The 11,883-nt window shown below is 42.3% G+C and overlaps 2 protein-coding genes across 2 annotated transcripts; both read left to right on the top strand.

The window, feature by feature from the left end:
* Positions 1-2,433: 2,433 nt before the first annotated feature.
* Positions 2,434-5,608, top strand: map10 (microtubule associated protein 10). Its single transcript, XM_040034405.1, has one exon. It carries the CDS (start codon positions 2,977-2,979, stop codon positions 5,458-5,460), a length of 2,484 nt encoding a protein of 827 aa, XP_039890339.1. The 5' UTR covers positions 2,434-2,976; the 3' UTR covers positions 5,461-5,608.
* Positions 5,609-6,800: 1,192 nt separating this feature from the next.
* On the top strand, positions 6,801-10,463 carry ntpcr (nucleoside-triphosphatase, cancer-related). The gene is made up of 5 exons (XM_040034589.1): positions 6,801-6,908; positions 7,313-7,475; positions 7,562-7,667; positions 8,306-8,524; positions 9,022-10,463. The coding sequence occupies exons 1-5, from the start codon at positions 6,875-6,877 to the stop codon at positions 9,097-9,099; spliced, it is 600 nt and encodes a 199-aa protein (XP_039890523.1). The 5' UTR covers positions 6,801-6,874; the 3' UTR covers positions 9,100-10,463.
* The last annotated feature ends 1,420 nt before the right edge of the window (positions 10,464-11,883 follow it).

Below are 11,883 nucleotides of genomic sequence, written 5' to 3' on the forward strand. Positions count from 1 at the left end.
GAAGACTGATATCCGCCAACACTGTTAAATAATCAATGTGTTACAGTAACATCTTCACAGACAATTTCTGTGACACAACCCAAGGATAATGGCTGTAATTCTAGTTAGGCGACTCCAGGCCCAGTAGCCCGGAAGACATCCTAAACAGCTCTGCAATGATAACAACTGGATATGGCCCACGGGCATGTCACAGGAAGCCGTTTCTCTGCCAGACCTGACAGGTGCCTTATTGTTCAGCTGCGCACATAACTTTATTTTGAAAGACATATCTATCTGGCTCAATTACCCATTGTCTGGTTAGTCATGCAGAAGGCGCTGTTAGAAATAGATGAGCACATATTTCTTCTTTGGGGCCCTCTCAGCAACCTATTGATGGCAGAACACAACAGATCCCTATTCAAATTAAGATTGAAGGAGTTACCACGGCACTATCATTATTGTGGCTGCTGAGCAAGTCTTGCTCCAGGAGTGTGCCAATGACAGGGGGTGAGATGGGGTACCCAGGACCCTTAATCTCATCTACATTATCTTTAATCTTTTATCATCTGGGGAAAAAAAACCTACATTTGCTTCTACAACGTAACTTTCAAATGTAAAACTCAGCAGCCAGAAATTAACAAAAGACATTAATCCAACCTAGAGAGGTAGCCTAATAGAAATATGTGCATGATGATAGCGAGAATGAGAAGATAAAAGGGATTAGGGTTCCATTATGTACAAAGAATAATAACAATTGACTATTATGCACAATATTGCTTAATATTCCACACATCAGTACAGACATCTTTGCACCCGTTCAGGTTGCTTCCCTAACATGCAGACCTATGACAGCTGCAGTTAAGCCAAGCATTTTTAGTGTTAAAAGGAAAGAAAAAAAAAGTTAAACATTAAAGCGGGCCATGAACATACCATCTTAAAACACTTCTCTGCCTACTTAGTTCGGCAAATCCCCTGGAAAACTAATCTTTCCCAGACTCAAAACCCTGTGAAAAATAATGGTGCCTTATTGATTTTAAGCGCTCCGGGAGCAGAGAACTATGTATGCTTGATGTGGTCAGATGTAAGCTGCAAAGACAAAAGGAAACGCATGCAGAGGACTGTAAATTAAGCAACAGAAACTCAGGATTTACACTCCTAGCACCTAGTCGTATCTGTAGCCTTCCATCAGCAGAGAATTGGGCCTATTTATTTTCCTTTATTGGGGATTTAGTTACCGTGGAGGCTCAACTTCCTGCAGGAAGGATACGGTGCTTAAGGACAAACAACACTGGACTTACTTTCCCAGTGGAGTATACAGTGCAGTGTATGTTGAATAGGTCACAGAAGCGGCCAGCAACCAAACAAGATTGTATATGCTGTGTAGAAGCTGGCTGCCAGATATTATTTATGAAGAAACCAAACAACCGGGACTGTTGGAGGGGGAAACTGTCTTTTGTCTGCTCATAATAACAACCTGCTGCAAAGTAAAACCACAAAAAGGACACAAAACACAACAGCAAATTGTTTACATAAAAAAAAAAAAAAAAAAAACATATCCCACTCAGGTTCTCGGAGGAAAATATTAAATATGGTTGGTGAGAGCATATGGGCTGGTAAGCAAGTGAAGGCTTTATTACACACGGCCAGTTGGACAAAGCTGCCTTTATCGCCCCCCACCGTCTTAATGGAAGCACGCCACTCAAAACAGATTCATTCAAAAATACTCCAGTCCACTGTGCCCCCACGTCCCCCATCACCACTACCACAAGTAAACGTTATCAAACACACAGTTCCTTCAAAATCACACCGAAATAAGAAGCTTGCACTCTGTCTCCAAGAATGTTAAAATAAAGATGTTTTACACTGAAACGCCTTTATTTGTAAAGCTTGCAATGTCCTGAGTAAACAAACAGGAATCCAGTTAAACTGACCAGCAGCATAAGTCATAAGGAACAGAGACAAATATAGGTTATATATATAAATAAAGTCCACTCCTGAAACATCATAACCTCCACCCCTCGCTCGGACTGCACCACCATCGGTGCTTGAAATCAACTTTATCCTTTGTGTTCACCATTACCATCGACGTGCCAGCTGAGTTTGTACGCCTCTGCCACTCTGCCCGTGTGCAGCGCTCCCCGCTTCTAGTTCCCCAGCTTCACTTTTTTACTTTGTTGCTACCTTCAGAGGTAGAACGAAAAAGGGCGTGCAAGCCTTACCTTCAAATCCGAGCCGGTGTCCTGTCCCGGCTGTTAACGGCGTTAGTTATCCGTAAAAGGTAAAACCAGCTGAAGCTGCCGTAGTCGCTCTCACATCTCCCTCTTTCAGTCTCCGGCAGACTGAAGTAGCACGGACCATAGCGATACCCATCCAGCACCTTTCTGCGTGATGACGACACGCAGCGAGGCTCCGCCCACCGCTACTCCGCTCCCCTGTGATGACCTATACATATAGGTTTGTAGGTTAATATTGAAGGAAGACTACCAGATAAACCCTAACCCCCCACACGAACCTAAAGGCGTCTAATGAAACTGTCCTGCAAACTAAGTCTGGTGGCCTTGTTGCTATTTGCCACGAGTCTATTTTAGGGTATAAGTCCAATAAGCCCCACAGTGGCACCATCTGGTGAACTGCAGGAAAGTTACTCCCTCGAACTACCTGAATATCGCTTTTCTTTCCGTGTCTATCGGTTTTTGTGCTTTCTATGCTTCTCGATTTAAACTTGTGAACAAGCGCTCCAAATTTAAGTAATAGCTATTTTATTAAAAAATAAATAAAACGCGCAAAAAAACCACCTCCCCCGAAATTGTCGACTGGCTAATTAATTAAGTCCGTATGTAGAGAAACATCATTTCCCACAAATCTCGCGCTCTGACGTAAAACCCTTGCGACGGCTGTTTCCATGGAAGCCGATGGAAGCTAAAAGCGCTTGTTAGCGGATTATCTGACGTCTTGATAGTTAGCCCTTTGGTTCTCTGTGGCCAAACAGCTTTCGGGATGTCGGGACAACTAAACAGCGATAATCCAGAGACTCTGTTTTCATTGGAGCTTTTAGTGGAATACATTCGAGTAGAGAAAAATTGTAAAATCCTTAACGAGTTGGCTCTGGGAGTCACACTCCTGAACTTTCCGACGCTGCTAATTTATCAGTCACAGCAGCAACAGCAACATATCAGCGGGAGCAGTAACAACCCCGGGCACAATGAAAAGGAGAAACCTGGAATGTTCGCCTTTAACAGAGGAAAGTGTTGTTTCTTCAAAATGGACTTAAACTCACTGCACGTACAGCTGTCCAACACCCCGCTGTATGGTATGGTGCTGGATGTTACAGAGGAGAGTCCCAAGTTAGTCGGCTCCTGTATGATATCACTGGCTAAAGCGATGGACAGAATCAGGCAGGATGTGACTGAACGGGGGGTTTCTAGTCCCTCCTATCACATAGAAAAGGGGCTTGTTGTCTCTATATGCAACCTCGCGGGGGAGAAAGTCGGAGCAATGTCCCTGAGTTATAAACTGTTATGTCTAGGAGCGAGTCTGCTGCCACACATCACAGAGAGGGAGAGAGTGCCTGGAGGGCAGCAGGCACAAGAACATGTCAAGGAGACAAACAAGTCTACATCGCAGCCTCCTGACTCTGGAAATGTCTGCTCACCAACCCCACAGTGTAGCGGAAAAGCCCAAAGCAAAGGGGAGGTAAATGCAGAAGTTTTGTTAAGTAAAGATAGAAAGGAGGAGGAAGACGATGACGTGTTTGATGGTACTGAACACAGACCACAAGACGAAGCTGAAAATGATTCTGAGGAGGATTTAACTGTATTCTGTCCCCCACATCTTTACTATTCTGCAGAGGAAAAAGGAGTAAATGAACAAGGTGATTACAAATCATGGACTCTGGATTCAGAAGCTCCTGTTTTTGAAGATTCATGTTCAGAGGAAGAAGTGGATGAAAAGGAAGTGGAAAGTCCAGGTTCTCCAACGATGCATTCAGAAGTGAGACACGATGCGAAAATAAGAAACCAAGAAACAAGCACAATGCCTCCAAATGTCCTCGGGGAAGCCTTACAGCGGATGCCTTTGCTAAACGCTCTGCTTGTTGAACTGTCACAGCTAAACAGCAACCAGCCCTTGACTGTTCACCCCAGTCTCGCTTGGATATACAGGCCTGCTTCTGCAGAGCTTTCAGCTAAAAACACACAACAGAAGGCACAAACCAAATCCCTGAAGAAAACCAAACAGGAAACTTTTCCTCATCTGAGACGCTTTCATTCCTCCAAAAATGTTTCCACACATATAGTTAGACCTGATTCTGTAAAACTAAAGGACAAAAAAGAAAATATGTTGCTTGAGAATAAAAGCTCATGTAAATCACCCAGGAAGAAGCTTGTGTGTGGAACAACTAAAACGTTTAATCTAAGGCTGAAGCAGATTTCTCCTCTCAGAGTAAACCGTCGTGAATGTGAGGAGTTAAAACAGAATAAAACACAAGTAAACGAAAAGACTGGGTTAGGTCATAAAACCATTAAGTCTGGAAAAAGGAAGTTGGTAATAAAGAGGAGCTCTGATTTTAATGAAAATATTGAGACGGTGATGCAGAGCATCAGCCGGGATTCTGCGCTACAGGAAAAAGTCACACTAAAACAGAAAAAACAGCATGTGAAAGTCGAGGGTAAACAATGCAGAGGCTCTCCGACAACTTCAGAAAAGGCTCTTCTTTCTGAAAGACTCTCGAAATGTATTCACATCCCCAGCGTGGATACTGACAGTGTTCCCCAAAGCAAAGACAAGAGCGAGCATCACAGCGAATCAGATCAATCACAGTCTGAATCTGACAGGCGCGGAGATAAAATTGAATCTTCAAGAAGCCGCAGACGCAGCAGCTCAAAGTCTTCATTTTCAGACTCCAGCTGGGATGGAAATGAGGAAGCAGACTATGTTGATGACTTTAACAGTCTCGAGCCCAGTGATGCCTACTCTCCTGACCCTTTGAGCAGCCCCGAGCCCTCCAGAGCAAAGACTCCAAAGTCTCCAGTTCGCTTTTGGAACTCTGATTCGGAATCCGACAGCGTCCAGAGAAGATCAGTCCCCCTTCCTGTGCCCATCAAAGCCCCCAGCTCTCCAAAGCATACTCTGAGGGGTACACACATCATCCGACCTCGTACCCAGACCTCTGCCCTCAGCTGTTCCTCTGATGAGTGTGACAGAGACAGGTCAGCCTCCCTGCAAAGTAGAAAGCAGATGTCAGCGAGTGGCAGAGTGGAAATGACTTCCTGCACTGAGAGTTTGATGTCATCGAGAGGTCAGACGAGCGCGTTAGCCAACCACAGCATCCCCATTCGAGGATTGTCTGCAGACTCTGTGTCCTCCGTTGAACCCCAGGAGGTAGAGGAACTGGAGGATGAACTGGGATCTCTGGATTTCAGGAAAGAGTATCAGCATATCTCTAAGCTAGTGGCCAGCAAACTCCCTGGATACACTATGTAAAGGGGAAAAAAGCATATAAATATACCCTATGTACCCTACCCTACCCATCAAGAATTGTAGTATTGTATGTAGCAAAGAAATCACCTTGTATATTTAATTCCTTTTCATAATGTCTGCAAATGCTCTTGAATAAAGACGTTTTTGGAAATTTTGTAGTCATTTTTTATCTTAATCACTCAGTTAATACTGGAGCTACTAGATAATTGCATTAAGCTTTGGGCCATGAGTCTTTAGATAACATATAAGAGGATGAAAAATCTCTATAAGCGTGCCATTTATGCAAATCATTTAGCATAAAAGCGCCAAATCAGCAGATTTAGTCACAAGCTGAAAATCTCCAGGTCCTGTAGCAGCTCCTGATTTCAGGGCATTTCCTTTAAATTCCACCTGCTACTTTCCATTTACCCCCTCACATCATTTGACAAGGAAAACAAAGACTGTATGGAAATAATATTTATATGTATACAGATAAATAAATTATCAGGCATGATACAACCTTATACCACTTTCAATAATGTCTTTTAAATTACTATCTGTTTAAATTTCTTTGTTCATACGTATTTAACTATTATTTTTCTTTGTATGTGTCATCCTATTTAGAAGTTGGTTTATTTCAATATTTTCTTTCTACATTTCATTATGTGTTTCTGTTTTTGTGTTCAGAGGGCAGGCTGTCAAAGTGTGTTGTGAAGTCAAATTTTTAAATATTAATCCATTGTTGTCAGATCCACAATTGAAATGGCTGTCCTAACATATCTGAAGATAATCACAAACACACGAATGCATACTTAAACTAATAACTTTGCAATGGATAAAACTGAAAAATTGGAACGTTATCAATAGGGGAATGAATACAAAGGCAAAGAAATGCAACACAAGTTCAAACAAATAGTAATCTATATCACATTTTAGACTTAAATACACGTTTTACTTAAATTATGTTTTTGATGGATTTCAAGCAATATTATTTATATAAGATTTGGGCAGTCTTGGCATTTCACAAGGCATCTTGCATAAAAGAGTTAACCAGCTGCACCTTAATAATTTGGAAAATGTTAGTTTTATTCAACCGTATACTTCACTAACTTTTACTTGGAAATGTTGGACTTGTTGATCCACTACATTTGTTTGACCTCTTCAATTTATTGTTCTTTCACATTAAATTGTTAAACTCTATATTAAAGTTGTATAAAACCCAAGTTTTATTTTTTAAAGAAAAATAAGTTGTTTTTGGCAAACATTTTCTTTTATAAATGTACCCATTTAACTTGTCTTTTATAGATGATTTGGTTTAAAAAAAAAAATCATGTAAAAAATCGTTAAATGTGCAGTCCTAAGTTTTACCTCTTACTGCGCATGCGTCAACTCTGTGTCCGGAAGAGCTGCAGGAACACGTTGGACGGTGGAAACCACAATGTTCAAGCACGTATTTCTGACAGGACCTCCAGGTAACAGTCAGCAGTGAGTGCACCCAGCGCTGCTGAAGCTAAAGTCGCTGTAAATCTAAAGCGGTCAGTCAGCTGTTTTAAGTCCCAGCGAAGAAAAAGTCAGTCTTAACGTTGATTTGAATGAAGGTTAGCTTATTCCAGTTACTCTTATTCGGGTAACAAACCCAATTAACGTTTCAGCCTTTTTTGTTTAGTTTAGTTTGTGTTTATTATTCTCAGTATTATTATAACGATGGAGTGACGCCATATTTTGATGATTTACATGAATATATTATGCTACCTAATCGTCTGAGAGCTGTAAGGATTAAATACATTGATTTACCATAGTAATACTTAAGGCAGGATCCCTCAGCTTGAAACGGTGATATTTCAGTTGTTTGACAGTTTGTCTGTTTTGCCTTCAGGTGTGGGGAAAACCACCCTGGTCCAGAAAGCCTGCGAGGCTTTAGTGTCATCAGGAGTGGGAGCTGAAGGCTTTTACACGGAGGAGGTCAGGGAAGGGGGCCGGAGAGTCGGCTTTGATGTGGTCACCCTGACAGGAGCGAGGGGCCACCTGTCCAGAATCAGGTAGCGGTGTTGTCATGCAGTCTCACTCAAACTGCCTGCTCTCTTTTTCTCACTTTGTTTTGACTCACGTCTTTTTTAACTTGCAGAGACAGTAGAGACAGCCAGCCTCACGGCAGGCGGGAGTACACAGTTGGCCAGTATGTGGTCGACTTGCCTTCATTTGAAAATCTGGCTCTCCCCCTCTTCAGAAATGTAAGTAAGCAGCACATGGGCTTTTTTTAAAGCCACCCTCATCAGTAGATCACAGCAAGCGAAAGACTCCCTTCTCCCCTCCACTTTGATTTTTTTTTCTGAAAACTGATGGAATAATTGGAAGCTTGCAAACACGTAAATTCCACAGTGACATTTTTAGTGTTCGTGGTGCCGTCTGGCTGTCACTGACCGTGATTAATCCGGCATGTAAAGTGAACCTGGAGTGACGCCTACACATGCGCTGTAAAGAAAGATGTCTGTGCCTCGGCAGCGCGTGGTTCACTTTCATCTCACTCTCTCTGTAATCACAGCAGATCTGCAGTGTAGCATCACCCAAAACGCTTTCGGTGTCAGTCATACGTGAAATATTAAAACGGCGAGCGTCTGCCTGTAAAAAATGTTTCCCTTAACTAACCAAACTAAGCATCCAAAATAGTCTTTAGTGCTTAAATGAATAGATATCTCCTCAGATGGATTGTGCTTGATTTTAAGCAACTAGGAAATTTCTCTTTTCTTTTTTCTGGTGTTTTACAGACCAAAGGATTTGCTGACATTATAATTAAAGATCAATTGATGACAAAGTAATCGTTAGCTTGAGCCCCACTACTCCATGTAATGTCTGCATCGTTCATCTCCAGATTGGTTCGGCGGATGGAAGCAGCAGCAGCAGCAGGAAGGTGTTTGTCATCGATGAGATTGGGAAAATGGAGCTCTTCAGCCAGTCTTTCATCAGGGCAGTGAGACAGACCTTAGATAGCTCTTCCTGCACCATCCTGGGCACCATCCCCATCCCTAAAGGTAAACCCCTGGGGCTGGTTGAAGAGGTGCGGAACAGGAGGGACGTCAAGGTGTTCACTGTGAGTATAAATAATCCTAGTATGCTTCCCCTGCTATTTTAAAACAGATTTTGATAGCTATAGGATTCTGCTTAGACTGCATCCACTTGGCCTTAGGAAGCAGTCTGTTCACTAACATACAGGGGCCATGCCCTGCATTATCCCTCCTCTACGGCAGGATTAACTCTAAATCATGCGTGACTGATTTAACAACAAAGGGAGGGCTCAAATGTCAAAATAATTCATCACGGAAGACTCAGTTATGGATTTTGTCATGCAAACTACTCACTGTACTCCCTCTCAGGCTGGGGGAGTTATTACATGAGGCAGAATGAACTTAAAGACATACCATTGGTAATTTTACTTGTATTACAGCAGGTCAGATTAGGCATTGGACATTATATTCTATATTTATTTCATATTAATCTTTGTATTTAATGCATGCCTGTATATTCTGCTCACACAGGCTACAAACACTTTCTAAATTCTTTGTTTACTTGTTTCTTTTTCCCATTTAGGTGTCTAAGGAGAACAGAAATGCTATTCTACAAGACATCTTAGAGACACTGCAGGAATGTTTAAAGTCGAAAGCCTAATATTGAGCTTCGTATGGAGCCACTAAAAAGGAAAAAACCCTGCAGCTCGCGTGTGGCTCTTTGCTGACTACAAGTTTTCTAAGTGTCAGCACTGGAACAGTTCAAACAGCCAGAGACGATTAAAAGGATCTACCCACGCTTTGCAACTGGGGTTGCGACCTGAGCTTAGAGGCATCCCTGGCTGCTGGGGGAGTTGGTGTGTCGCATGCATTTATTTATGTACACAATTAATTTTTTTCCCCCTTTCTCATACAGCCTCAGACTTGTGTGCATGCTGAATAATTGATTGTGAGATGGAAGACAGCGGGGAAATAGTTCAGTTTCTGGGTGAATACGTCAAAGCCTCAAAAACAGGTCTTTATTGTTTAACTGATTTATAGAGACATCAGAAGGCATTTTTCTTCTGTTAGTATAAAATATCATTTTATTTTCCCCACAAAGTCAGGTGGTGCTGCCGTTTTTAATAAAGGGGCGAACGAAGCCGTGCCCCTGTTGACTCATTTAGCTCTTTGCTATGCGAGCCTCCGTTTGTCTCATCAACCTGAGGCTGTTCTCATTGAAAGTCGATCAATATTTAACGATGCAGCCCATCCTTTCATGGTTTATTCATCGTCTAATGTGAACAGAAAATAATTTAAAAATAAACAGTTTGTTTTTCTCGGGTATTTATTGTTCACTTTCTTTACTGGCAAGTGTTTTCGTGTTCTCCGGCGCAAATAAATATGTTGCACTTTGCGTGGATTCCACACTCGGTCATGCGATATTCATCAATATCAGTGCGTAGTCAGATTAAAGTGAAGGATAAACAGCATCAGTGGATTTAAGGTTTTTGAGATGTTGGCGTGCTTTCACAAAAAAGCTTCAAAGTGGTTTATGAAGGCTTGCAAAGGTAAAATGCATATTTTGATTACAAGTAAACAGATATTAAAAAAATTTGGTGAGCTGTGCCAGTAGCTATGAGTGAGGTGAAGTAGCTCAAGTACATTCAAAGTTCCCGAGTTTGCTGATCGTTTGCATCAGCTCGCTGCAAGTGGAATCTCTCCCTCTCTCTGCGTGAGCTCCACAGTCTGGCAGTCGCATAAAGGTTTTTAATAGAAACCCTCTGGCAAAGCTGTTTGTCTCAAAACCAAAGCATCTTTGGGTCGTTTCAAAGTGAAAATACTTTTTTCCCCCCCCCTTTAAAAAAATAAATAAATAAAAACAACGCTTGTATAACTGATGTAACCTGTCAGGCTGGCTGCAGAAAGAGCTGCCAGCTGTGATGTGCGTCAGACACGCTGCTGCGCCAGCATCTGTTTTGTGGGCTCTGCTGACGTACGGCTGGATCCGCTGGCACCAGCAGCAGTCGCTGAAACGGCTTCAAAGTCAACATTTCACTGGTCGCATCTTTCAGCAAACATGGCAACATGATGTTGCTGTAGCTGCTGCAGAGTGGACGGTGCGGTTCAGGGCAGGGCAAGGCAAAGCATAGCGTAGCGCCGAGGGAGGCGGCTCTCCTGACTGGAAGGTGATTGTCAGCACCCTGCAGCAAGACAGCAGATGGATTATGTAACAGTAGCCAAGGCCTTGCCAGTTGTACCAAATCAAGGGTGTGTGTGGATGCATTCGATGCGTTATGATGTAATTAGCAACCATGCTGTCCAAACTGTCATGTTGTGGGCATATCATTGACAGAAGTGATTCCCAGCCGGGGGCACTTGCTGGCAGGGAAAGCACAGAAAGACTGTGGGTTACTTTAACAAAGCTCAGCTGTAACACCTGAACACCATGTGCTGAGAGTACAAGAGCATGAATACAGAGCTAAAAATGGATAAGCAGTGCAAACAATGAAGTGAATGCAAGGCACAGTAGTGATAACTCGGTTAAAGCAGCGAATAAAGGGTAAAATAGATAGTTTGGTAAGGTTGGTGGTTTAAAATAATGATGGAATGGTTGAAAGAGCTGAAAGTACTCGACAATAAAGAACGCAAATCACCCAATAACAGGATCAATATGTTCTGTGTGAATGTAACTCCAATGTATGACTATGTCTAAGGGTAAAAATGTGTCAAAATACACACACACAAACCAACTATGTTTTGTTCCCAGTCTTATGGTAATGTTATGATATATGGTTATTGTGGTTTTCTGTAAACACCATGATTTTGTTCATATACAACCACTGTGCAACTGGAACAATAGACATATTGCCAGGGGGCTTGAAGGTACTGTATTAATGTGTACTGTGAGGATTGTTCCATCAAAGGCAATATACAGGGTGGGCCATTTATATGGATACACGGTAATAACATGGGAATGGTTGGTGATATTAAAGTCCTGTTTGTGGCACATTAGTATATATGAGGGGGCAAACTCCTCAAGATGGGTGGTCATTTAGAAGTCGGCCATCTTGGATACAACTTTTGTTTTTTCAATAGGAAGAGGGCCATGTGACACATTAAACTTATTGGTAATGTCACAAGAAAAACAATGGTGTGCTTGGTTTCAACGTAACTTTATTCTTTCATGAGTTATTTACAAGTTTCTGACCACTTATAAAATGTGTTCAATGTGCTGCCCATTGTGTTGGATTGTCAATGCAACCCTCTTCTCCCACTCTTCACACACTGATAGTAACACCGCAGGAGAAATGCCAGCACAGGCGTCCAGTATCTGTAGTTTCAGGTGCTGCACATCTTGTATCTTCACACCATAGACAATTGCCTTCAGATGACCCCAAAGATAAAAGTCTAAGGGGGTCAGATCGGGAGACCTTGGGGGTCATTCAACTGGCCCACGACGACC

This window comes from Simochromis diagramma, unplaced genomic scaffold (assembly GCF_900408965.1).
Source record: "Simochromis diagramma unplaced genomic scaffold, fSimDia1.1 OVJJ01000481.1, whole genome shotgun sequence".
Classification (NCBI taxonomy): Eukaryota; Metazoa; Chordata; class Actinopteri; order Cichliformes; family Cichlidae; genus Simochromis; species Simochromis diagramma.

Coding starts and splice junctions, on each gene's coding strand:
- map10 (XM_040034405.1), top strand. CDS start 2,977: ATGTCGGGACAACTAAACAGCGATAATCCAGAGACTCTGTTTTCATTG.
- ntpcr (XM_040034589.1), top strand. CDS start 6,875: ATGTTCAAGCACGTATTTCTGACAGGACCTCCAG. Junction 6,909..7,312: donor ATTTCTGACAGGACCTCCAG/GTAACAGTCAGC, acceptor TTTTGCCTTCAG/GTGTGGGGAAAACCACCCTG. Junction 8,525..9,021: donor GGGACGTCAAGGTGTTCACT/GTGAGTATAAAT, acceptor TTTCCCATTTAG/GTGTCTAAGGAGAACAGAAA.